Source organism: Vanessa tameamea, chromosome 30 (genome assembly GCF_037043105.1).
Source record: "Vanessa tameamea isolate UH-Manoa-2023 chromosome 30, ilVanTame1 primary haplotype, whole genome shotgun sequence".
NCBI lineage: Eukaryota > Metazoa > Arthropoda > Insecta > Lepidoptera > Nymphalidae > Vanessa > Vanessa tameamea.
The window spans coordinates 742,410-769,570 of NC_087338.1; the positions used below are offsets into that span (position 1 = coordinate 742,410).

Here is a 27,161-nt window from a genome sequence, read left to right on the forward strand (position 1 = left end):
TCAGCCACATGAATAAGATCTACGCTAAAATATTCCAATATATTTCTATGCAAGTAAACTTTACAATAAAGCATTTTTGCATCGTCTATATTTCAACTCTGAAAGCAGCCTCTAGCGAGAAGAAGCGGCAAGAAACTCGCATAGTTGCTCTTTTAAAACAAACCAGATTAACAATGAGAATCCACAATTATTGTTTTTGATCAGTCCAGCGTTGAAAATCGAGCTTAAAATCAAACAATTCTATGAAAAAAGTACGTAATACTTTTTCGCAATCAAACCACTGAACAGATATGAAGCAAGCTTGAACTCCAAGGAAGGTCATATGCTACTATAATTGCCTAACACCTGACGATAACCTCTAGCAGGAACAAAGTATCATAAGATATAATATTGGACAACATCACATACATTACTCTGATCCCAATGTAAGTAGCTAAAGCACTTGTGTTATGTAAAATCAGAAGTAACGACGGTACCACAAACACCCAGACCCAAGACAACATACAAAACTAATGAACTTTTTCTACATCGACTCGGCTAGGAATCGAACCCGGGACCTCGGAGTGGCGTGCCCATGAACACTGGTGTACACACTACTCGACCACTGAGGTCATCAGAGTCATCAAAGGTTATCATATAAGGTAAAGTTTTAATACTAAAACAAATGTAACTCTAGCTACTTAAAATTAATATTGTTCTTGCTTAATTGTAAGTTGTTGTCAATATTATTTTGAATGGAGATTCACCTGTAATTAAAGCTACCCTTTAAGCTTATGCAAAAATTGTTCTGTATCTTTCATTGGTTTCGATGTGCTCTGGTATTGGCCTTTACAGTAAGTAAAAATAAGTAAATCTCTTTTTTTAAGAAAACAGTATGTCCTTTATAAGAATAAATACATCTTTGAACCGAACGCTGTCACTAACACCACAACCTATTTGATAATAATTTCAAGCGAGTGATAAAATACACTGATTAGATAACATGGTCAACCATTTTGTATTGTTAAGTTTTCTAACACAGTGTCAGGTTGTGTTTAAAGGTGTGTTCAATTTCATAACAAATAGTGCAAATATTTTAATTAAGTTACAATTGTTGTAAACAATACATACATTCCAATTGGAAAAAAAGGTAAATAAACTAAATATAAATTTAGATATTAATTTGTTTATTGAAGTTTAAAAAAATTATTCCAACATAATATTAAGTACGTATAACTATTCCCTTCGCATCAATTTTTTTTTTATTTTTTCTTAGCATTCGTTTGGCTAAGAAATGTCATTATATTAAAAGTTTATGTTCCTAATACAATTGAAGATAACTTAATTATAAAGTATGACGTGCCCTTTTAATGATTCAAAGATTATCAAACATATATCTATCCCTTTTTAACAACGATGCTTTTGTATCGTGCTAGAGTTTGATTCTCTTTTTTTTTTAATTTTATTAGTCACAACGTCCCACCTGATATGTAACCAATTACAAAGTACTGCATTAATCTTCGAATCTAACACAATTTTCTCTGTAATAACACGGGTCACTTACAATTTTATTCTTCTTATTAATATATCCAATGACGTCTGTATATTATAATCCAATGTCGGAATGATTAAAGATAAACTAACCTTAGATTTACATATTCAGTTCTGATTAATATATCTTCATTTATAATACACTACTATTTCATTTAACTATTTATATCCATTTTAATTCCACTTCCAAAGTTCCGTTAACGATTTAAAACGGCATTTTTACACGAATCCACACTTCATAGTGAATTCCACAGATTACTTAGAAATCGGTCATGGCATAACTAATTCGAGGTCAAAGTCGTTTATTCTTCCCTTGTGCCTTTATTCGACTGGCTCTTTCACCCTTCAAGCACACAACAAAATTATGAATTATGAAAATTATGAATTGCTGTTTAGAGATAGGTTATGTGATGAATGGTACCCACGGCATCACAAATGATATATCAATTAAGTAAATATTTAGGTCTCGAACATTTTGTATAATAACAGGTTTTGAGATAACGTTCAATTAATAATTATATCTAACGTTATAATTGCAGTTTAATTACCGGTAATTTAGATATCTTTATATTACGTGAACATCATTTTTTTAGTAACATATAGGTATAAATATACAGCCTATTCCAATGGAAGTAGGAAAAAAGATAAACAAACCGTAGTTTCACGTATTTCATGCGATTTGCTAATAACACAGCTATGTTGTGCACTACTAAGAGTTTATGATTAATACATCTTTATTTATAATACAACACTGTTACACTTAACTACTTATATCCACTTTAATTTTACTTCCAATATTCTGATAAGCGTCGTCGTCTTTAAAAACGCCATTTTTTTCGCAAATCCATAGTGAACATCATAGATTAATCAAGCTCTCGACCAATGATATCGCGTCAATTTGCTGTCAAATGTTGTTTATTTGGCTCTTCTCCTCTTATGGTTGGAATATCTATGCCAAAACGCGTTAAATCTATGTAGTAGTTGTTTCTGTTAGGCATTACAAAGAAAACGTGTCATCCTATATTAGTATTGATAGGCGCGCCTCAAAATATTTATCCTACACTTTCTAAACTTACTGTGTAATAAATATACATTAATACGAAGAAGATGAATTCAATACCAAATGAAAATTATGCCAATCTAGCGTACTACAGGTTTACTTTAAGAGGTTTAATATGTACATATATATCCAGGACCAATTTGGAAGTCTGGAGGCCCTGGAGCAACAGAGAAGTGGGGGACCATAGTTATTTTTATATAAATTAATTTTAAGAAATTCATTTTTGTCAGTAAGGTTTGTTTGTTTTTACAATTTATTTATTATTTTTATCAGCAACATTTAAAACAGCAATACCATATCACTTAATAGTAGTATATAATTCGACTATATCTAGATAGCTAAATATATATTACATAAAAATTCTAACTTGTGGGAACTTCTATTGTGGGGCTCTTCTCATTTGGAGGTCCCAGGGCAGCTGTCCGCGGTATCCCTAAATTCGGCCCTATAAATATCGACATTGACTTTTTGATGATGATCAGAAATAATGCGGGCTTAATTCTATATTTAACTGTATAATTTATGTAATTAATACAGATTATTTTGAATTATAGATAATACAAAAAATATATAACGCCTTCTTTACGGATCTACAATTATTCATAGTTGTATTTTTGGGTGGGGCGTGCTAAAACAGACTTCAATACAATTCATTTATTTAAAGACTGATAAGCAATATAAATTACTCTTTCTATATATGGTTACAGTAATGTATTAGGCACATATAACATCAAAGATCTCATTTCGCCAATGCGTTGAAGGAGGACAAGGGTTAGGTTAGGTTAGGTTAGATTTGTCTAAGGAGTTTCGCGGTAACCCCAAGAACCCCAATTAGATATTGGAGGAGCGTCAGGGCGTCACGGTAGCATGCGATAGCAATCTCGTGACGCCCGCCGATGAAACGGATAGGATACTGTTTTTAGTGGGTATTCCGATGTACCAGTACTACACTACCTACAACAAGTTTCGGAAACGCGTAACGCGTTTTTCCAGAGACATATAATAAAGTGTATCGTTTGTTGTAGGTCTTTTGTAGCACGACGACACTATATCTAAACATATTAAGTACTAGCTGTGCCCGCGACTTCGTGCGCATTATTTGAATTTAAGTTATTTGGATATTGTAGCGTGATTTTATATTAATTCTAAAATAAAAGTAGGCTTAATTACTCCTTATTTCATCCGTTATCTGCCAGTGAAAGTCCCGTCGAAATCGGTTCAGCCGTTCCAGAGATTATCCGGAACAAACAGACAGACAGACAGGCAAAAATTGTAAAAAAATATTATTTTGGTATATGCACCGTGTATACATACATATGCATTTAGTAAAAATGGATTATTTTAATATTACAAACAGACACTCTAATTTTATTATATGTATAGATCTAAGAGAATTTCCATTACTTTGAAGTTCCCTAATATTATCTACAATATTTGAACATGATCAACAATGACCAATACTAAAACAAAATACATTCAAACAAATTGTCAATACTTAAAATAATACTATATTTTCCGTATTATATGTGACCAACTGATAATGGCAATGATAAGATACTATATCTGTAAATAACCCAGATTTGTTACGTTATAATAAATTGTTACTCATATTTTTTTATTATTTTTTTTCAGTGGAAATGGATACACTCATTTCCGTTTTTTTAATCTCCTTTGTTTTATCTGTGGCGAACTGTGACAATGGTAAGTAGCGCCATCTATTGTTTAATAGCACAACTTTGCTTGCTTAGTTTAATTAATAATTATAATTATTTAAGTATTTATATTTATTTATTGATGACATGTTTTGATCTATTTAAATAATTTGTTAGAATAGACTTGAATTTTGTCGTTTAATTTAATCATAAATTGAATTAAATTAAACAGAACTATCCATCAAAGTCATTCAAGACAATAAACTGTTAATATATTAAGATTAATATATACTAAGAATATTTTGAGTTACTCAGTGAGGCTTTGAGAAGACTGGGTAGGTATTATATCAGTAATACGTATTTTGTTTCGGTTTGAAGGGTGAGCCGGTGGAACTACAGTCAAAAGGGACATAACATCTTAGTTTTCGATATGGTGATAGACAAGGAATGATATATCTTACAGTATTAATCGGTGGTGACCATTTACTATATGTTAGTTAATTTGCTAGTCCACCTAACTAAACAACATGGAAGTTGTAATTGACGCCAAAACATAACATGTACTACTACTGGCGCCATCTATTATTCAATAGCATAACTATTTCAATTCTACTTTTAGCTACAACCCCGGTTCCGGTTCCTGCAAAAGTGATTCCTTGGAATGAAACCGAAATTTGCAGGAAATGTGTGTGTAAAGACGCAAAGGTCGATTGCTTCGATCAAAGCCTTACGGTGTTCTTCAAAAAAGATGAATGGGCTAGTATGTTGATTTGTATTTATAAATTGAGTCATTTTAATCTAATTTAAGCCGCGAATAAAATACTACATGCGTATAAAATATGTCATTGGCCCCATAAATTATGTTTAACTGTTTAGATAAATACAGGTTTCGTCTCTTTCTGTTACCATTGATTTGTTATTCGAAAGAAGAAAACGACACTATTTAAAACTACCCGCCTGCCCTTAAAGTCTTTTCAGTTAGTGGCATATCCAGTTTTAACCCTAAAAGGTTGTTAATTTCTAAAGATACATTATTGGTGTTACAGTTTAGGTGTACACCACAACATCTCTAGAGCACACATTTTAAATTTCAAGTCTCTTACTTCAAAAACATACGACTTTCATACAAACTTCCAACCCGATGTCTAAATCCTAATTTGGCAGGAACCTACCTGCCAAATTTCAAGGTCGTAGGTGTTCTAGATTCTGAGATTTCGGATTAATCAATTCTATATATAGATTATTGTCCTTTTTTTCAGATTTAAAGGAATTTAAACCCACAACAGTTGATCTTAGCGAAAATGCGATCACTAATGTAACTGTCATGGCGGAGCTACCCGTCAAAGTGCTGAACTTATCTCGGTGCTCAATAGAGTTTATAGAGAATGCTAGCTTCAGAGATCTGCAACAGATGGAGGTTTTGGATCTAAGTCATAACAAACTGACAACCGATAAACTGAGTCCGCATGCTTTCGAGGTAACTTTCGAATACAATTAAACTTCACACTGCTAAATATTTTTTAGAGATCAGCTCACTTGGTCAAGAAAGTACTAAAATTTTAATCTTGGCATGAGATCCAAGATCAAGGGAATTTTTCCATCCTCTTAAGAGATCATGCTGCAGATACATTGCATTGGAAGTATACCGTAGAATTATTGAAAGGTTCCGCTGCGTAAATGAAGCCTTTCACAGATTTTCTCGAGCGTTTGGTTGAACGAGGCTCAAATAGCTTACGGACCGGAGTGATCTGATAGTTTCAGCGTCGAACATGACGTATATATGCAATCCTTGATATTTGGTATTGCTACCATTCTTTAGAACTACCAGATTGTTTTTATTGTGTGTGTTAAAGAAATATAAGGAGAGCGAGTGAATTTATATAAAAGTGATATTTTTGACTTTAAGTTACTTATTTATGTTTTGGGAATTTTAATAAGACAGAATGAAGCCAGTAGTAAATCTCCCTCTGTTGGGCTAAGACCTCCTCTCATGTTTGATGAGTTTAAAGAACATTAGCCAATAATAAAATCATTGTTTTCCAGGGTCGATACTTACCAGAGGAGTACGAACCACTCGCCTCCATGCGGACCCTGAACTTAGCCTACAACGACCTCCACTCCCTCAATCAGGATCTTTTCGAACATCTCCCAGAGCTGACCGAGTTAGATCTGAGTGGAAATCCTCTCACCACGATAGATCATGTCACCCTCATCGCAATATCGAGTCTGCCAATGTTGAAGGTAAAAATTGACATCAGGGCAATTTCATTTCGTAAACAATCTTAGTTTCTCTGCTAAATGGGAGTTTTCAATAAGTTGTAATTTTCACCCTATTAATATAAGGAATAAAACATAAAATTGTTACCCCTGTTACCCGACTACAGGGTTAGTAATTATTTTGTGGAGCAATGATCACCACAGGATATCAGAAAACGTTTAAGTTTTTTTTCTATTGTAAGGTTAAATAAAACCGTCACAAAACTTTTGCGTTGTTATAATAGTAACAACTGTTGAGATGACAACACCCTTTTGGGTTGAAACAATCGCCTCCAGTTCGTTTCAATAATATTTCTGACAAAAAAATTACCTCATTCATTTTTGCCTGACATTCTCAGATCTGAGGTGTTTCTTTCCGACTCTTTAAATCAAGATCTTTAAAGAGTCTTCTACAATATTACTGGTTAAAGAATAACTATTTTTGTAGGTTCTCCGTATGAGGTCTTGCGAGCTCACAGAAATCCCAGACAAGTTTCTGCACACACCCCGGTTCCTGGAGCGTCTGGACATCAGCGATAACAAGCTTACTTCCATCCCCCAGGAGTTGGATGAGACAAAGAACTTGAAGTTCCTGAACTTGAATCAGAATCCTATCGTCAAGCTCGATATGTCTTCAGAGGATTATCCGTAAGGAATTTATTAGTTATTTATAAAACAATTGAACAAAAATGGCAGGTCTAAATTCTTGGTAGCTTGCTATTAATTTTTCATCAGTCAAAATCATCATCAGCACTTTTGAATGGTCATACAAACTATATTGAGTGACGCTACCACCAGTTCGGAATGTAGATTCTACCATTATTTTCTTAGTAAGATAAAACATCTTAAATAAGCCTGCCTGTGTCGTAGCACGTAACCGCAACTCTTACTGGTACAGTGTGGTATTCGATACAAAATTCCTCAAATGGAATCTTTGTCCGGTCATTTTGATTTTGCTTTGTACGCTATTACAATATGGCCAAATTATCAGCCAAAAAACGCATTGCATGCATTATAACTTATTGTATTTGACTCTTATAATTATTTTTAAAAAAACCTATATCAATGAATACAGGGGATTCCCCCGTCTCCGCAAGCTGCAAGAGCTACACATGTGCAATATGCAGTCCTTGAAAAGTATTGGCGCAGGCGCACTCGCGGGATTGGAGAACTTGCAAACACTCCACCTGAGCTTCAACCCCAAACTATCCTTCATCGATCCGAAGGCTTTGGCGAGACCTGACGACATTGGTGAAACTTATGACTGGCCGCTTGTCAAGGAGGTAAAGAATTATTCTTTGTCTGCATTTAAGTAACATCTTTCACAGCTTGGAATATCGAGGCAAAGTAGCCTGCCTATCGATCTTCTACAGGCAAAGTTACACTACTTAATACCAGATAAGTTCTACCTTATACAATTGGACAAATATAAGCCACCGGATGACACAGGGGCATAATTGACATTCGACCCTATTAGGAATAGAATGAATAAAAAGTATTAAAATTGTCTCTGTCTAAATTTTACTGTATTTGATAGTGTATCTATTATATTTGACAGCATACCAGAAGGCTGTGTAAGGGTGTGTTCTGACGGAGAAATCTTATTTATTTATGTACCAACAAATATATAGACAATTACATAGACGAAAGACGTGTACAAAGGATAACTTATCTCTAACAAGAGATCTCTTCCAGAAACCCTGATTCTGTTGGAGATTATTTGTAAATTATAATTATGGTGTAGGTACAATGTCAAGTATCATTTTATAAGAAATACATAGATCTTATTAGTTTAAGGGCGAGGAAAACATCCTTTATTTTATTCAAAACTTTAATTGTTATATGTCGGCTTCAATGGCGAGCCTGTGTACTCCAAACAGTTTCCATTTGAAGAGACGGCCGTTGTCTTTGGGAGCTCGTTTCGTGGCGCTCCACGATGACGACTTAAGTTGCGTTACATGTTTGGTACTAAGTTAATGGAAAACAGTTTTACTTTGGTTCGTTGTATAGAGGGGTTATTGATGGTTTGATTTCGTTTACTTACCGTACTTTATTTTTAAAGTTATCTTAATATTAATAAAATATTACAGCTCTACCTCCAATCAAACAATCTCTCAGAGGTCGATTCTCGGCTCCTATCCCGTTGGGACCTCTTAAGCAAAGTGGACGTCTCCAACAATCCCTTCCTCTGCGACTGCAGCACTCAGTGGATGGTCGACATGCTGGTACCACTGGTGGAAGCTAAAGCCAACAATGCTTCTGAGAAAATGGTGTAAGTTGGGAACGTAACAATTAAAAATATCTTGTTGCAGGAATCCCTAAGGTCATGCCTCGGATAGCACGTAAAGCGTTTGCAGATTGAACTCTTTTCGATATTATGGCAGTGAATTAGGGAATAGGGAATCTGTGTTTGCTCAAACGCTTGTGCAATATAACCTGTCACCTGTGCAATTAGATAGTATTAATACCCTTTTTAAAAGCCCGTCTGGGATCACTCATCAATTCTACCGCCAAATAGCAATTCATAGTATTGTTGTCTTCCGGTTGAAGGGTGAGTCAGGATAACTACTGGTGCAAGGGACATAACATCTAAGTTCCCAAGATTGGTGTTCATTGGTGATGTAAATATTAATGATTATATTTCTTACAGCGCCATTTTCGGCGCAGATTCGGGCGGTGGTATCCTTACCATCATGTGGCTCAACTGCTCGTCCTACCTAACTGTATCATAAAAAAAATCCTTTATTTTAATATCAATACTCCTAAGTAACAAGAAATCTGAAAGCTTGCATGGAAACATTTAATAGAAGCAGGCGTTTGAGGATAGTCCATCACGTTCCTCCAATAAGTGAACACAGGGACTAGTATCAGAGGACCAAAGTATATGAGTGAACAGACTCTTTGGGAGTATTATCATTAATTATAAACTAGTGGATCCCACGTGAAACTTCTCATTTATTCAACAGATTTTTTCAAATTTCTAAGCCATGACAGGTTTTAATTTCATTGTAAACGACGTCCGTTCGCACATTTGTTTTTATTTATACAGCCATAGCGCCGCTCCACATGGCCAGTAATTTATTTCCTCTCTCTTAAATTAATTCTTTGTTAAATGATAACAATTTAATAAATTGCAATCAAGAATCCTCTATATTTTTCTGCACATCTTCGGCTGGAGCTCTTCAAGATGAGACTGTGACCGATGTTTTATGTGCAGCTATCGGTGGGACAAAAATCGGTTTACGCTATTAATATATAAGATATCCATTTCCCTAGGTGTGAGGAGCCCGTGGAGATGAAGGGCTACACCATGAAACATTTACACGACATCCATCGCACGATGCGCTGCGTAGACAAGTACGGCAACAGGCCAGAGAGAGACGGCGCTATTCTTCTAGGAACTCTTATCGGTATGTGGTTGTTTAGCCAGAAATACATAAATTTACCATGTCGCACGTCGGGGACCTTGGGTCAGGTCACCCCTAATTCATTTCAGCGCCAAATTTTAATATGCTTTTATCTAAAATGTGTTTTCGCTTATCATAATATTCTAGAATTGTTGAGTTCCAATTTGGTGGGTGATGAGCCAGTGTAAAACTACTTGTACAAGGGATATTACATCTTAGCTCCAAAAATTGATGGTGCACGGTCCTCGGAAGGAATTGTTAATATTTTTTAGTTCCAATATGAATAGGCAGGGGGGACTAATTACCATCAGGTGGCATATTTTTCCGGTTCGCAGACCGAGTGAGTCAGTGGAATTAAGTTAACGTTTATACTCAGTACGGTGCCTGGGTAAGCAAAGATAACTCGCCAATTGTGAGCCCGACTATTTACCATAAATAAAGTAGCTCGTTTTTTTAAATATATTACTGGCTTTTAAAAGTTATTGCTAAAATGTTTGCCGACGGTGAGCCCACCTCACGGGCCACCTGGCACCGAGTCGTACTGACGCGCGTGTGCGGGCAGGCGTGCTGCTGGCGGTGCCCATCATGCTGTCGCTGCTGCTGCTGTGGCGGCGCGGGCTGTGCGCGTGGCTCGGCCTGCGCGCGCCGGCCGACGCGTCGCGCGCGTTCTACAAGCGCGCGCCCGCCGACGACAACTACATATAGACGGATTCTTTTAAGTTAGGATATCGTGTTCAAATATATTGTTTTTAAGTGATTCATTTGTTTGATTGGCTGCCTCCATTACTCTGGGACCTTCCGACCTCTAAGTTCGGCCTCGATGAGCTGTCGTAGTAGCACTCTCTGCTTCCTCACTTTCATAATAACTAGCACCCAACAAGTGAGAATGTACCCTCTCCCCGAGACATGGGGCAGTAAACACTACCGAGTTCTAGATTACGAGCGGCTACAGACAATTGTTGGACAGAAATTCGGGTCGTCGACCCAGGAGCTCGGTCTCTGACCATAGTACCATCAAATTATATTGACTAGCTCCCAAAACATCAAGTTACTACGAGAACAACAACAGAATCAAATGATATTAAATTAACAACATTGATATTAAAAGGTGACAAGCGACTTAGACACAGGTGAGGCGAGAAGAAGTTTTAAGTTTTTGAAGTGATAACTTCTTATGGAAGTACCGCTTCGTTACGTAACGCGTTACGGCGCCAGTCTGGCTTCTCTTTCTCTGACGCATCCGGCAGCGGCAGGCAAGTTCCTCTTCTTTCACTCACGGTGCTAGTCGTATTTCAGTTTGTTTTTTAAAATTAACACTTGTGTCGGGCGTCACGAGAAGCAAACGTTTTTTATTTTTATTTGAAATTCCTTGTGCTCAGTTGTGCACGGTACAATCGAACATTAAGGTAAGTTTATAGATGTCGGTTGAAATTGTCTCACGAAGTGAACAGCATGTTTGTTAACTGTGCTCCTGCCCATGTATTTATAACGTACAAGAATGTGCTTAATAATATCTTCTGTTCACGCGCCTGCTCCGACATTTGATTGACATGCCCAATTTTAAGAGGTTATATAAGAAATGCTTTATATATTTTTACTTCTAACAAATTATATGTGATTTCATAATCGTAGATGTTGTAGATCTAGGGACTAGGAGTAAAGTCAGCAAAAATACAAATTAGATAATATTTGTTTATTCATAAATTAAAATCATTTACGAAACACAGTAATAAAAAAGGATATTATTCAATACAAGATTATATAGAAATATAAAAAAGCATGGAGCTAATACTTGTTGACTTCCGGGCAGGATGTTTTATAATCATCATCATCAGCCCATATTCGTCCACTGCTGGACATAGGCCTCTCCAAATGCACGCCACTGTGGTCTTTCTTCGGCAACTCGCATCCAGCTCCTGCCAGCTTCGTCTTGCACAAATCGTCACTTCCCCGTGCCTGAGGACGTCCCACACTACGTTTGCCATATACATATATAATTGGATTTAACTGACATGACTTTTGTATTTTAAATGTTGAAAAAGAGTAAATACTGACATTCTTGCCGGTTCTTCTCAGTAGAACCTACATTCCGAAACGTGGTAGCTTCAATTAATATAGTTTGTAAAATAACGATTCAAAAGTGCTTGTAAAAGCCTACTTGAATAAAGTATATTTTGATTTTGATTTTCTATAGCCATTTCAGTATCCCCCCCCCAAAAAAAAAAAACAACATTTTTAAGTATTATATTTTAATAGTCTGTTCAAATGATCGATTCTTGTGTACAAGCTTGCGACGCCAGCATATATAAAAATTGCTTATCTGAAAGAGAAATGTTAATCAATTTAATTCAAATACAGTCCAAACCACGAGTCGAAGTCCTAGCGAAGTAAAATATTAAATGTGGCAAGTACGTATGATTTATGCCGATCATGATATCGTTTCATAAGATTTTCACGACATTATTTTGATAAAAAAAAAAAATGAAAAATGGATGTGGATGGATATAGAGGTAGGGGACGACCCAAGAAACGATGGATGGATTGTGTGAAAGACGATATGGTTAGAAAGAATGTTACTTGTGAGATGACGTAAGACAGAGAAGTATGGAAGAAGAAGACATGCTGCGCCGACCCCAAGTAAAATTGGGATAAGGGCAGGAGGATGATGATGACATCTATTGACGCGCTTTGGGGGTTGGCAAGACTGGCTTGTATACCATGACAGTCGATGTTCGTCCGTGTATAGACAGACGTTTTACAACTGCGAAGAATTCAAACGCCCGGATCCGGATGTAGAGTGAACGAATTTACTAACGAGATGTCAATGTGACCAAATACACTTTCTGAATCTTGTTTTTTGTACACTTAACTCTATTATAAGGTTAAAAGAAACCGTTAAAGAGCGTTCGATTGCTTAATCGAATCAAATTCATTTATTCAATATGGAAAGATTTTAGTCATTAGAGTGTCTAATCTCTCTCCGTAAAATAAGCTTAGTATTTATATAAAAGTAAATGTCCTGTCCTATCCTGTAAATGTCTGCTGGGCTCAAGTCTCCTGTCTTTTTGAAAAGGTTTGGAGCTAATTCTGCTACGCTTCTCCAATGTCTGTTGGTGGATATACACATGGCAGAATTGTCATGTGTCTAATTCACGTTTTCTCACGTACCTTCACCATTGCACTCGAGATGATTCATAAACGTAAAATAAGGCCCATAAAATTTTTGTAGCGTTTGTCTGGTTTCATTCTCCCTGAGCCACCTCGGCATTTATATACGTTCAATATTTTTTATTAAATATATATATATAAAGCAACGATATACGTACTAAAATTATGCAAACTTTTGAGAAAATCAAAGAAAATAAATTTCTTCAATTTCTTCCTGAATACAGCCAATCTGAAAAAAAGGAAATTCGAAAATAATCATGGCATCTATTTCCTAGAAGATCGGATTCTTGTTTCTTGGGCAACCAGGTAAGTGGTCACCGCCAATACAATGGTGCTGTAAGAAATATTAATCATTACTTACATCACCAATGCGCCACCAACCAATAAATAAGATGTTATATCCCTTATGCCTGTAGTTACGCTCAGCCTTCAGATCTGAACAAAACAACGCTGAGTACCATTATTTGGCGGTAAAATATCTGATGAGTGGGTTGTACCTGCCCAGACGGGCTCGCACAGAGCCCTACTACCAAGTAAAGATGTCTTGGTTTATCTTAATCCATACTCACTCGCTCTGCGTAGGACCAGCCGATTTCATTACTTGATTTCGCATACATCTATAACTATGCGAGTTCCGACAGTGTTTACATCTAGAAATAATAGAATTTTGAAATTATTTCACCTTAACTAACACGTATCGAAGGTGTTGGATCAGTGATTTAAATCTTAGACAAAATAATTAATAAATCTTATTATTCATTAAAAGAATATTTTTTAGAAAAAAGTCTGGATTTAGGCTCGGGTTTCATCGCGGGATTACTCTAACACTAATGGTGAATAACAGCATTGTGAGTTTATTTGAAAAGAGCAACCATGCGAGTTTCTTGCCGTTTCTTATCACTAGAGGCTGTTTTCCGAAACGGCCCTACCGTTTTAAATATTGACGATTCAAAAACGCTTCATTGTAAACTTTACTTGACTAAAATATATTTGTCTTGATTTGAAATTCGGACAAATATAATAGTTACCATATGCACAATTTAAACATTTTCGAGGCGACGGAAAGCATCGTGAGAAAATATTACGCGTCGGATGAAATTGGCTGAATTTCATGGCTCTTATAGATTTGAACAGAGATAAAGGGATGCCTCAGAAAGGAACATCAGTGGGACTTATACTGGCTGTCGCTTTCTTCACTTGAACTATCACAAGGTAAGCAGATCTCTTAAGAAATATCTATATTGAATCAACTGCCTTAATCTTCGAGCATAGTTTGAAAGAAGAGGGGGTTTATACTTTCTGGATATAATGGCCTTCATTCTTCTTCTACTAAAAATACTAGAAGAAAAGCATATATATGATCATTTTGATGACGATGTCCTCTTGAACGGAGCCTTTCTCAAAAAAGACAATCCAATGCCGTAGGATATATGCGCACGTGTTTGTACAAACAGAAATCAATTAGTCATTTCCAAACTAGCATAACAATAGTTCTAGGAGGACCAACGGTTTAAGTGCTTTTCTTCAACTATCAAGCTCCAGGCTCTGAGCTATTATTGAGGATTACATATTAGAAAAATCTAATTTACATTAAGCTGACCTGGATTTGACAAGGTCTCTGGAACCTTAAAAGCAATTAGGACAACGATGCAGTCAAATATCCTACACACAATTGATTATCAATCTTTATAATACAAATTTAATTACATAATAGTCTGATTAAAACATAGTCCTCTACATAAAGTATATGTAAATATATGAAATGATTTACATTACCCAATATTTTCTGGAATATTTTCCATTACACCCAACCTGTAAACAATTACGATAAAATATATTATTCCGTCTCTACAATTGAATACAATTCAAGCGTCTGATTTCAAAACAAACTTTCGTCGCGTTTTGAGGGTTGATCGTCAGATGTTAGAAACAAATATCAACAAATTTTTAAGGTTTCGTGGTTTGTCCGTGAAAGAGTAACAGACAGACAATGTTACATTTATAATATTAGTATAGATTAGTTTATCTGTCTGTTTGTCTGGGAGTAGTGTCCGAAATTATTGAGTTAGATGATAAGAAATCAAACCACATTTGGTTTGATTTCTTATCATCTAACTCAAAGTTACGTAACCGCCACTGATTTTTAAATAATTTTCACACTTATAGTAACAGCCTGTAAATTTCCCACTGCTGGGCTAAGGTCTCCTCTCACTTTGAGAAGGTTAGGAGCACGCTGCTCCAATGGTTGGTAGATTCACATGTGGCAGAATTTCATTGAAATTAGACACATGCAGGTTTCCTCGCGATGTTTTCTTTAACCGCCGAGCTCGAGATGAATTATAAACACAAAGCCACGAACATTCAGTGGTGCTTGTCTTATTTTGAACCCGCACACATCGGGATTCTTTTGGTTCTTTTTCTTAATTTTCACACATGCGTATAGATTAGTAGCTACGTATAAAATGTCAGTTGTGAAAGTATTTCATTTTAAAAACTACCCCTTCGATAGACAACTATTAGAATGTACGCTTAATTACAACTCACCAACCCAATTTGTAAGGTACTTTTTTACTATTTATTGTTGAGAACAACTTCTTGAGACCTCGACCTGAAAATAGGAGAAAATCCAAAAATTTTACATCATAGCCCCATTGGATAATGAGACTCAGGGAATTAAGAGTAATTAAGAATTTACTAGTGTCATCCCGCGGCATCGCTCGACTCTGGGGGAAAGTGTTGCAGATGTTAGATTCATCCATGTATGTATTCATCCATGTATGTAACCCTGAATATGTATATGCAAAATGTCATGATGTTCGGTTAGTAGTGAGCACACGGTGCCGTACCCCTTTAACACAAATGTCAGCTGATTGTTTCAAGGATATAGTTTTGGGTAAGACGATTAAAGAACGTAATTTTTATTATATCTTGCCATCCTATATGTTCACAGCGTAAGCCGATTTTTGTCCCAGTGATTATAGGACTATAGCTGCTAATAAAAAATCGGTTATGGTCGCATTTTGAACTCTAAGTCCTAGATGTGCAGAAAATTAAAAGAGATTCTTGATTGCAATTTACTAAATAGTTACTATTTAACAAATAAATAGTTTTGGAGAGCGGAAAAACGTAAACAAAATTAAAGAAAATTGTTATCGATAAACTCAAATTCTAACTAAACGATATATACTATTTGACATTAAAAATTTCATTTAAACAGTGCTTCATTTTTTTGGCACCAAATGTAGATGAGTTTACAATGAAATTAAATTAAAAAAAAAAACTAGTCATTGGTTTCGAAATTTATAAAAAAATCTTTTGAATTAACACTTGACGTGGTTTAACGGTGAATAGTCACAGGTCTCCAGTTTCTCTCAACCCGTGGCTTTCGTAAGAGTGAGTATTTTGGTAAGAGATTGAAGGGAAGAAACTTACGCTGATGTTCCGTAATTTCCTGACGAAATAATCCCTTAATTCTTCTCAATGTAGATCTGAAATAAACGAAGGCATATTACTCAAAAAAAGCACTATATACAAGATATAAAACGAAGTTACAATTATTTGATTATAATGCACTTTAATGGCTGAAAAAGTTAACTCAATCAAGTCACAAATTGTTTTGAAGACTTATTAGTTCTTAATATAATTCTATAAATATAAATAAAGTTACGACATATAGATAAATAGATAGATTAAGTATGCTGACTGGCAAATTTGGTCCACCCTGTCATCAGATACTATACCGGCAAACAGAAATATTTGGTATCATTGCGTTCCGGTTGATGGATGAGTGAGCCAGAATTCCCGCAGGCACATGGGTCATAACATCTTAGATCCCAAGGTCAGTGGCGCATTGGTGTGATGTGAGGAATGTTTAATATTAGCCCCTATGTCTTTGGGCCGTGGTGACCACTTACCACTAGGAGACCAATTTGCTTCTCCGCTTACCAGTTACATAGAAAATAAATATCACGTCTGAAGTGTTTTTTAACATAAAAATTTCCGTTGTAACCAATTCCATACCTACGGCAACTTCCTTGGGAACGAAGACTTGCTGGTAGAACTCTGTGCAGCGTTCAATCCATCGCTACACACCAATTCTTATAGTTGGAGTAAAAGGAGATCGTGTGATTACAGACACCAGAGACGTAACATTTCAATACCTTTGCTAGGCGTAACATTTACTTTTAAAGAACTGTTTCGTCTGTATGTGTTCACATCTTTGCTCGAGCTTAATATACAATTAAAAAATGATATCTTTAAGCGTACTTCTTTTCATCCTCGCTGCATATAGAATTGACGAGGGAGCTCCGATTTAAGATGTTCTTCGTAACTATAAAATACAATATTAAACTTACTAGTGTATCTGAGTTCATTTAAAAGTTTTTTATCAATTTCGAAACTTATGACAGGTTTTGTTTTGATTTCATTTCATTGTAAACTGCAAGTCACTCATTTACATTTGGCGCCAAAATGATGAAACCTCTTTAAAATTTTTTTTTAAATCAAATAGTATACATTAGTTCAGTTGGAATTGGAGTTTGTCGAAAACAATTTACTTTAATTTTGTTTACGTTTTTATTTATTTTTTCTTAAACGCTCTCTAAAATTAATTCTTTGTTGAATTGTAACAATTTATCAAAATGCAATCAAGAATCATCTTTCTCTGCACATCTACGGCTGGAGCTCTTGAAAATGAGACCATTACCGATTTGTTATTTGCAGCTATCTTTCCATAATCACTGGGACATTAATGCCTTTACGCTATAAATATAAAGGATTGCCGAGTGTTTTGATTTAGTATTAACTTTAACTTAAAATGAACTCATACTTCAGGAAAAGGTAAGTTAGATTCGGATTCTATGTATCCTAGACAAAAACACATTTTCATACAAATATATTATAAGATTTGAATAGAATATTTTTACTAACAACTTTTGTATGGTAGTTTCAGTATGCTTCTAAAACGTCTGTCCATCCAGTGTCTGTATTAAAAAATGAAAATTAAATAATATATAAACTAAATTACTTTGATTAATTATATTATAGACTGTCAATGCTGGGAATGCGTCGAAAAAATTACTTGCCAACTGTGTTGTTGTTCACTCAGTACACGCACATTATTAAAGCAGTGACGTTTGGCGAGTGTCAACGTAACTGTCATTTTTTTTATGTTTTTTTATAGTGGGACACTCTATCTTGATACTCGTATATAAATAATCTAAATAAAGTATAGATTAAGAAAGTCTTCATAAAATTATGTTTTTTTTTTAAATTGGTCCGACTACCTATGTTATAAAAACAATTATAGCAATAGAGGTTTGGTTTTAAAGGCGATCGCTTACCCCATCGCACAATGCTCAATCTTTACTCAAGATATATTTATTACCTACGCTAACTTAGGTTTATTATAATTTAAAAAGACGTCAACAATACGGAAGTTGATTTGACAACGAGCAAGCGACGGAGGGAAGACCGGTGCGAGTCTGCGTCACGACACTTCAGCGCTAGCCGCCGTCCAGGCAACACGTCAAGCAACTGTCATACGACTTGTTATAATTCCGTTCGTGTACAGTAAATCGATTGAGTGGTTCCGAATTTATTATTTGTTATACGTACCCAATATAGTATACAAATATTGTACGATGGTGAAGACATTCACTCAGATCGACCTCATATATTTAAATCATTACAATTATATTCGATAACTCCTGACGTTTATATATACGATAAATACTTACTTATTAACGATTCCCTTTGAATATTCGGTATAACCAGAAGTGTCTAGAATAACAAATATATATATATATAAAATTAAACATAATAAATGTCCCTCGTGTAAAAAAAATACAGTTAACGTTAACAGCGGTTTTAGTTAACACAAGAAAAGTTAATGAGACAAAAAAACAAATCTATACTAATATTAAAAACGTGAAAGTAACTCTGTTACGCTTACGACCAAAGCACTGAAACGATTTTGATGTAATTTACTATGAAAGTTTGATCCCTAGGAAGAATACTACTACATAAATTACTTATTATAATTATTGTGGGTTATCCCTAAGAAATAGACATATACCGTTGCGGACTTTTTTCAAGACCTTTTCGAGGCGTACAATACTGTAGTACATTATTCTGATCTATCTCGTAGGGTTCAGCCAGCGTTTGCAATGTAAGCGCAAAAAATGTGTTTATTCACGACATCACTTTGGAAACCACTAAAATTATCAGTGTTCCTCTACTATATTGTGCATATTGTGTGTTCCTCTTGAATCAATATATCTATTAAAAGAAACCCCATCAAAATCCGTTGTGTAATTTTAAAGATCCCAGCATACATAGAGACAGACAGCGGAAAGATTCCTAAAAATAGGAAAATCATAAAGTTATTTAACGCTGTCCTCTTCTCGCGAATGTCAAATGTATGACGTCAGAAAGAGAGAAATCATTGCTTAACTTAACACGCGCTGAACATATTGGCTAAGTAAGGTCGTTATATAAGGAAGTTACATAGTTATATGATACTAACCCGATTCTTGAGTCGTGTATGATCTATTTTTTGACCTCATTTGCCGGAGACATGACCTGACAGAAAAAAATATATTATAAGCAAGTGTTATTAATTTCAAATGGATGTTATTATTTATTATTTAAATACTCCATTGCACAACACATGCGTACATAAGAGAGACACAAAATATTTGAAATATTGAAGTGCCCAAAGGTCCCTGGTCTTATCGCTTCTAGCGATCTCACAAAGACAACCCTTGGTGATAGGACCTTAGTACGAAAACAGGTAGGCGCCACCGAATGTCCATGTGCTTAATTTGTGTTTAAAATTCATCTCGTGCTCGGCGGTGAAGCAAAACATCGTGACGAAACCTGCATGTGTCTAATTTCAACAAAATTCTGCCACATTTGTATTCCACCAACGCGCATTTGAGCAGCGTGGTGGAATATGCTACAAACGTTCTCCTCAAAGGGTTAGGAGCCTTAGCCCAGCAGTGGGAAATTTACAGGCTGCTAATGTATGTAATGTAAACGATGTGACATTATGAAGCAATGTTGCGATGCTATATGACGCGATACGAAGCGACACAGTGCTACGCAATACAAAGCATACATACATACATTCAGCAAACATAAACACAGGAGGCCAATTCTACTAACTTATAACGGTAATACTTTGCCGATTCTTTTTTTGATATAATATAGGTAAATGGACCGCCTGATGGTAAATGGTCACCACCGCCCATAGACAATGTGCGCTGTAAGAAATATTAACCATTCCTTACATCCCCAATGCGCCACCAAACCTTGGGAGCTAACATGTTATATCCCTTGTGCCTGTAGCTACACTGGCTCCCTTTCGAACCGGAACAAACAATACTCAAAACTGCTGTTTGGCGATAGAATATCTGATGAGTTATGTAACATATATTCGATAGATATATACTTATATTCGATGCATTACGCGTCCAAAAAATATTTTGAAAGCGAAGTACAAAATCGCTTCGACAATTGCCAAACATTGCTTCCAAAGGTAGTAATTTATTCAAATACAATGTATTTAATCGTTATAACACTACTCACTCAGATTGTATGATCACCGGTACTTCTGATCGTCTCCTCAGAGCCACGTGAGCCATCTCCCTCGAAGCGCCGAGCTCTGATACGAAATTTACAAAAACGTTCAAACTCATCTCGCACTGTTGATGATTTCCCCGACCTATTTCTAGCGACTAGCTCGACTAGCCGACTTCACAGAACATGTTATATAACAAGACTGTGCGTATGTGTGTGTGTGTTATATACAAGTGCACTCTCGAGATCGAGAGTAGATACTCCTTAGCTGTAAAATACCCAGCAATGCAAACTTATTCAGACGAGCGAATCTCAACACATATTCAACATTCTGTTAGAAAGCTTAAACTCTTTGCTTATTTAAACTGACTGGTCCTTCTTGGTTTTTTATCTATTATGAACTACGTATTAAGTATATATCTATTTATCTATCCGTATTTAAGCTTAACAATCGTCGCTACTACTTATTATAAGTTGAAATAAGTTCCGAAACGGATCAAAGAACTACAATAATTCCAAATAATATTTGACGTTAAAACTAAAAAAAAAAACTACCTGCAATTCTTACATCGCTGTAAATATTGTTTTTCTGAAAAAAAAAAATATATATTCAACATTAAAATCCACTCAAATATATATAACTAAACGGAAATTAAAGATAGTCGTATATAACAGTCCGTTTCAATCGCAGAAGGAGGAAAATTAAACAAACCTTAGATTAACTAAATTGCTAATAGTTCTGCTATTAATTCTACAAACAGATCTTGAATAAAATATCTTTATACTAATAATACACTATTTCATTCAACTACTTACGTGAGTTCCAAAGTTACAAATAAGCAGTTGTCATAACCCAGTAACAGTTCTGTGTGAAATTAATTAACAACTAATTGAACAACTTAATGAATATTGATGATAAAAAAGCGTGGAGTTAATGCTTGTTGACTTCCAGGCAGGAGACATGACATACTTATATGATTGTATTTAACTAACATGACTGTATTTTCAGATGTTGTAAAAGAGTAACTACTGAGTTTCTTCTGGTTCTTCTCGGTAGAATCTACATTCCGAACGGATGGTAGCTTTACTCAAAATAGTTTGTTAAATGCTTGAATGAATTATGATATTCACTATGGTTTTGCGAATTGCGTTTTGAACGTCGACGAAACTGTTATCGGAACTTTTGAAGTAAAATTAAAGTGGATACAAGTATTTTATTGGAATAGTGTTGTGTTATAAATAAAGATAAATCAGTCAAAAACTGTTAGTAGTATATAATATGGCTGAGGCTCTAAGTTTTGTTTATCTTTATTCCTTCTTTGATTGGTTATAATTATGGTAAAGTTAATATTCGTAATTCGCAAGTTACATCGCTAAACGCATTCCGAAATACTTACGTTTTGCGTATCCTTCTCATTTCGAATTATTTTTCTTGGCTTGGCTGGTGACGCGAACATTTTGTTACTATGAAAGAATATATGATAAATTCAATTCATTTGCAATTTGTAAAATGTTTGTACATTTTAATGAAATAATAATATTATTAGTGTCGAATTTAGAGGCGAACAGGCAAATAGACCACCTGGTAAGTGTTCACCATTGCGTCAGGGTCATGGGAACTGAGACGTTATGTCCCTTGTGCCTGTACTTACTACCCCTACCCTTCAAACTTGATCACAATAATAGTAAATATTGCTGTTTGGCGGAAGAATATCTTATGAGCGTGTGTGACCTTTGGGCTTGCATAAAACCCTACCAAGTAAAAACATAATATTTGATTCCATTTATAGTATGTGATACAGGTAGACTTTTTCAAACACTTCTGAATGTAAATCTACCTCCGTTTCTGAACGTACATTCTATCATGAAGAACCGACAAGAAGCTTATAAAATGTTATTTTGGTATATGTACCGTGTATATATACATATGAATTTAGTAAAAATGGGTTATTTTAATATTACAAACAGACACTCCAATTTTATTATATGTATAGATAATGAGAATAAACTTACCCGCTATCAACAGATGAATATATATTCTGCAACAATTCTTGCGTCACATCCGTCGTTGTTGCCATGTCTGAAAAAGTTTATTTCATTTATAAAAAAACGACAAGAAATTCAAGCTCGTCGCGTTAAAAGCCTAAATTTAAAGCGTGTGAAAAAATGTCATAGCTAATAGAACCGACGGCCGTTGGGGCTTATGTGAGAGTTTTGGGGGAGGCCTTTGCCCAGCAGTGGACGTCCTTCCGGCTGATGATGATGGTGGTGATGATGATGATGTTGATGGTGGTGGTGATGATTATAATGATGATGATGATGATGGTGGTGGTGTTCTTGTTGGTAGTGGTGATGATGATGATGGTGGTGTTCTTGTTGGTAGTGGTGATGATGATGGTGGTGGTGTTCTTGTTGGTAGTGGTGATGATGATGGTGGTGGTGTTCTTGTTGGTAGTGGTGATGATGATGGTGGTGGTGTTCTTGTTGGTAGTGGTGATGATGATGATGGTGGTGTTCTTGTTGGTAGTGGTGATGATGATGGTGGTGGTGTTCTTGTTGGTAGTGGTGATGATGATGATGGTGGTGGTGTTGTTGGTATTGTTGGTGGTGATGATGACGATAATTATGGTGTTGGTGATGATTATGATGTCGGTGATGAAGTTGTTGTTTTTATTGGTCGTGGTGGTGGTGATGATGAATATGATAATGATTATGATGTTGATGACGATACTGTGAACTGCAGCTACGTATATTATTATATATTAAGAGCCTTGATGTCTCAGTGGCTAACAATGATTGAGGGTTTATAAACTTATAATCTCGTACTTGTCGGTTAAGGAAAACATCGTAAGGAAACCTGCATGGAGCGGGGGATTCACTTCGGGCAAACTTGTGAAGGTACCACCCAATCATAAGATATTCTACTATATATTGACTTCTGATTTAGAAGATGAGCGAGCCACTATAACAGGTACGAGAGACATATCATCCTAGTTCCAAAAGGTTGGTTTTTATTATCAGAAGTAATTAATAAACCATACAGTACCAACGTCTATGGCAGTTACTTACCATACAGTAACCCATTTGCCATAAAAAATATATATTACCTCGTGCGTCACACCAACTCGCTGCGTTCCATTTTGCTGAACGTATTTGAACTGTAAACTAAAGATTTCTAATTTTATTGTATCTATTGTTGACTCACCAACGCTGGCCTTCTTCAGGTTATCTTCTTTTATCTAAAATAATAGACAGAAATGTCACATGAGTATATTTGAATTGTTAAACAAGAAGAATTAATTAATCCCGGCTGCTGAATTTCACCTTCGGACATCTCGTCAAAATTCCAAATATCACCCGCACCACCTAGATGTCCGAAAATCCACAACAGCGCGATTTTTAAGACATTTTCTGCCTCGCACAACCACTCTGTGGGACCAGCTTTCGCCGGCGGTTTTTCCGAACCGATACGACTTGGGAACCTTCAAGAAAAGAGCGTACTCTTTCCTGAAAGGCCGGCAACGCACCTGCAAGGCCCCCGGTGTTGCAGATGTCCATGGGCGGTGGTAGTCACTTTCCATCAGGTGAGCCTCCTGCTCGTTTGCCACCTATTTTATAAAAAAAAAAAAGAAACGATGGTGTATCTACAAGTGATCACGACCAGGGATGTTATCCGAATAAAATTCTATCCGTAATCATAACCTGAGAAAAGTTTTGGTTATTATTACAATTTTATGTATATTAATATGATAATGTAAGGAAAGAATATTTATTAATAAAGTCTTTTATTGATTATTAAATATATTTTATTATATATTATTTATTTTGTATATGTACATAAACAAAATTATAATATACATATTCAACAATTATAACTAAAAATGTATAAGAGAAATGGAAGCCAAACCGAATGGCGCCGTAACGCGTTACGTAACGAAGCAGTTCACCCTTCCATGAGAAGTTATCACTTCAAAATGTTTTGTATATATTTTTTTGCATAGTATTAAATTACACTTAAATAACTCCTGTGATTATAACTAATAGTAAATAAAAGCCTAAAAATAAAGTCAAATTAATCACTTGTACTTTTTACTTTTACAATTTTTAAATAATCTATTATCCGTATTCGAAACTATCCGAAACAATCGGATAATCCGAAATAATTTCGGTAAAATATTGTTGACATATTCAGATCCGAAATGACATGTCCATAACATCCCTGATCACGACCATTGGCAGTTATTATATGAGTTTACGATATCCTCGAATCTTACATCGCATAAAGCAAATATATTACTGTGGAGGGGGGGGGGGGGCGGGGTTTATTGTAAAGTATTCCAAGATAAATTCCGCAGACTCCTTCCGTAAACTTTACTTTGCCTAATAATAAATTTTGTATCGTATATTTACATGAAAATAACTATTAAATAAGTAAATTATAAATAAATTAGTTTTGGTTGATTGCTAATATAATTATGGACCAATTTCAACTTTGGATACTCTTTAATTCAATGGTACTCATATGGTAATTACATGTTTGATAAAAACTAGAAATTACTGGGCTTCTTACTGAATCCACTTGATAGATTCTGCAATCCGAGCCGGTGCTAGTTTTACATTTAACGTAATATTGAAACATGACCACTTTTAATAAAGTATATTTGAATGTTGATAGTAAAAATACTCACTTTAACGCGAGATTCCTTCAGAACCCTCGTTTCACCACTTGGTTGTTTGCTAAAATCAAAATTGTTTAATGTATAAGGAATATCTTTATATGTGAAACACGCATACATGCATAGAGTCAACGCACGCACAGTCGTACAAGCCCAAAGACGCTCTATTTCACAAGCGCACAGATACTCAAGACATTGTTCCTTAACACTCACACGCATAAATTAAATAAATGAAACGCACACGCACGCACTGACTAACATAACCCAACACGCAAATATCACAAAGCCGTACCATAATTAAACATGTCATTGGAGTAAAATAAATTAACTACCTTAACTTTGACGATTCCGAATTGCTGTCACTGACTAACGAGTTTAATTTAGCGAGTTCGATGACCCTATTCTCATCCCCCCGTCGATAACGTGGTCTCCGCCTGCGTCGCCTGTTCCCGGTCTTAATCTTGCGCGCTGTGGAACAGCCCTTGAAAATGCGCCTGGAACATCCGGAGCAAAATATAACGCCCTTGAAAACTTCCGCGTTGTGTAAATCTGTTTCGCTGCAAACATCTGAAATTAAGAAATGCCACGATCTCAAACGAGATGATCACCAGTGTATGGTTACGCAAAATAAATGGAAAAAACGCCAGAGACAAATGTCTCAAAATACTTAGGATGAACGTCAGCGATTTATGAGCCAATATAAAATAGATAAGCGCTAATGGCTGATGAAGCAAAATAAATGGAATTAACTCTGATTAGAACGCGTGTATCTTTACCAATGATTACGGGTTCAAACCCAGTTAAGTATCACCAAATTTCCATATGCTTAATGATAACAAAAACCGACATAGCCCAATGGTTAGAAAGGGTGCAACGATTGCGCGTTCAAATCGAGGCAAGCACCACTAAATATCCTGTATTATAATTTGTGTTTATAATTCATCTCGTGCTCGGCGGTGAAGTGAAACATCATGAGGAAACCTGCATGTGTTTAATTTCAATGAAATTCCGCCAGAAGTATATGCACCAACTTAATTGGAGTAGCGTACTGGAATAGTCTCCAAACCTTCACCTCAAAGAAATCCTTATCCCAACAGTGGGACACTCCCAGGCTGTTATTTGAATTTTAAACCTGACTTACAACATTTCTTGCAGCCGTCGTGATAACTGAACCCTTCTAGTACGGATCCTTCGCCTGTACGCACAGGGAAGTTGCAATGTTCGCACACCTCGCAACTATCAAAATCAAAATTCAGTTTTATTCAAGCAGGCTTTTACAAGCACTTTTGAATGGTCATTTTACAAACTATATTAAGTGAAGCTACCACCGGTTCGGAATGTAGATTCTACCGAGCAGAACCGGCAAGAAACTCAATAGCTACTCTTATTCAACATTTAAAATGCAAAGTTGTATAATATGTATTTAATTCTATATATCTGTAAAAAAATGTTTGCATATTTTTTTTTCACATAAATTATTTCAAATAAACACGTAAATACTCACGCCATTTTGATTGTTGCTTTTTTTTAAAGTATTTTTCTACATTTTATTATTTACAGTAATTTCATATTTATTGTGTCTAAATTAGACAATGACAACTTTTTATCATTTTTCTTCTCCTCTTATCGCGTTTTATTGCCGGTCTTGAATCAATTGTAAACTTTTTGAATTTCACAATCACAGATTTAGACCAAGCGTTATGAACGGTAAAAACTCTTCTAGGGTAGTAATTCGAGTCGATACCTTCAGGTAAAACCTAGCATCAATAAGAAATTTGTTGCTCAAATAGCTGTATTTAATTTCAAAATTATTTAAGTATTTTTAAAGTAT

The 27,161-nt window shown here is 35.5% G+C and overlaps 2 protein-coding genes across 2 annotated transcripts; one reads left to right on the forward strand and one right to left on the reverse strand.

The window, feature by feature from the left end:
• Positions 1 to 976: 976 nt before the first annotated feature.
• On the forward strand, positions 977 to 10,625 carry LOC113391642 (leucine-rich repeat neuronal protein 3-like). Its single transcript, XM_026627674.2, has 10 exons — positions 977 to 1,040; positions 4,223 to 4,291; positions 4,862 to 5,002; positions 5,502 to 5,719; positions 6,286 to 6,483; positions 6,947 to 7,146; positions 7,574 to 7,781; positions 8,589 to 8,770; positions 9,775 to 9,908; positions 10,468 to 10,625. Exons 1-10 carry the CDS (start codon positions 983 to 985, stop codon positions 10,608 to 10,610), a joined length of 1,551 nt encoding a protein of 516 aa, XP_026483459.2. The 5' UTR covers positions 977 to 982; the 3' UTR covers positions 10,611 to 10,625.
• Positions 10,626 to 12,160: 1,535 nt separating this feature from the next.
• LOC113391711 (uncharacterized) lies at positions 12,161 to 26,921 on the reverse strand. Its single transcript, XM_064219940.1, has 17 exons — positions 26,835 to 26,921; positions 26,472 to 26,566; positions 25,663 to 25,897; positions 25,343 to 25,391; positions 23,860 to 23,893; positions 22,886 to 23,397; positions 20,664 to 20,779; positions 19,600 to 19,655; positions 18,812 to 18,854; positions 18,003 to 18,055; positions 17,340 to 17,403; positions 16,506 to 16,561; positions 15,618 to 15,681; positions 14,850 to 14,885; positions 13,643 to 13,723; positions 13,232 to 13,302; positions 12,161 to 12,225 (listed from the first exon to the last, which is right to left on the reverse strand). Exons 1-17 carry the CDS (start codon positions 26,837 to 26,839, stop codon positions 12,167 to 12,169), a joined length of 1,629 nt encoding a protein of 542 aa, XP_064076010.1. The 5' UTR covers positions 26,840 to 26,921; the 3' UTR covers positions 12,161 to 12,166.
• Between the last annotated feature and the right edge of the window lie 240 nt (positions 26,922 to 27,161).

Bases quoted from the DNA above. Each gene is read 5' to 3' on its own strand.
- LOC113391642 (XM_026627674.2), top strand. From the start codon at position 983: ATGGTCAACCATTTTGTATTGTTAAGTTTTCTAACACAGTGTCAGGTT. The intron at 4,292-4,861 runs GTAAGTAGCGCC...TTCTACTTTTAG, and splicing joins TGTGGCGAACTGTGACAATG to CTACAACCCCGGTTCCGGTT. The intron at 6,484-6,946 runs GTAAAAATTGAC...CTATTTTTGTAG, and splicing joins CGAGTCTGCCAATGTTGAAG to GTTCTCCGTATGAGGTCTTG.
- LOC113391711 (XM_064219940.1), bottom strand. The intron at 23,398-23,859 runs GTGAGTCAACAA...TAATATACGTAG, and splicing joins CCTGAAGAAGGCCAGCGTTG to CTGCAGTTCACAGTATCGTC. The intron at 20,780-22,885 runs GCAAAGGCCTCC...AATCATCAACAG, and splicing joins GGAAGGACGTCCACTGCTGG to TGCGAGATGAGTTTGAACGT.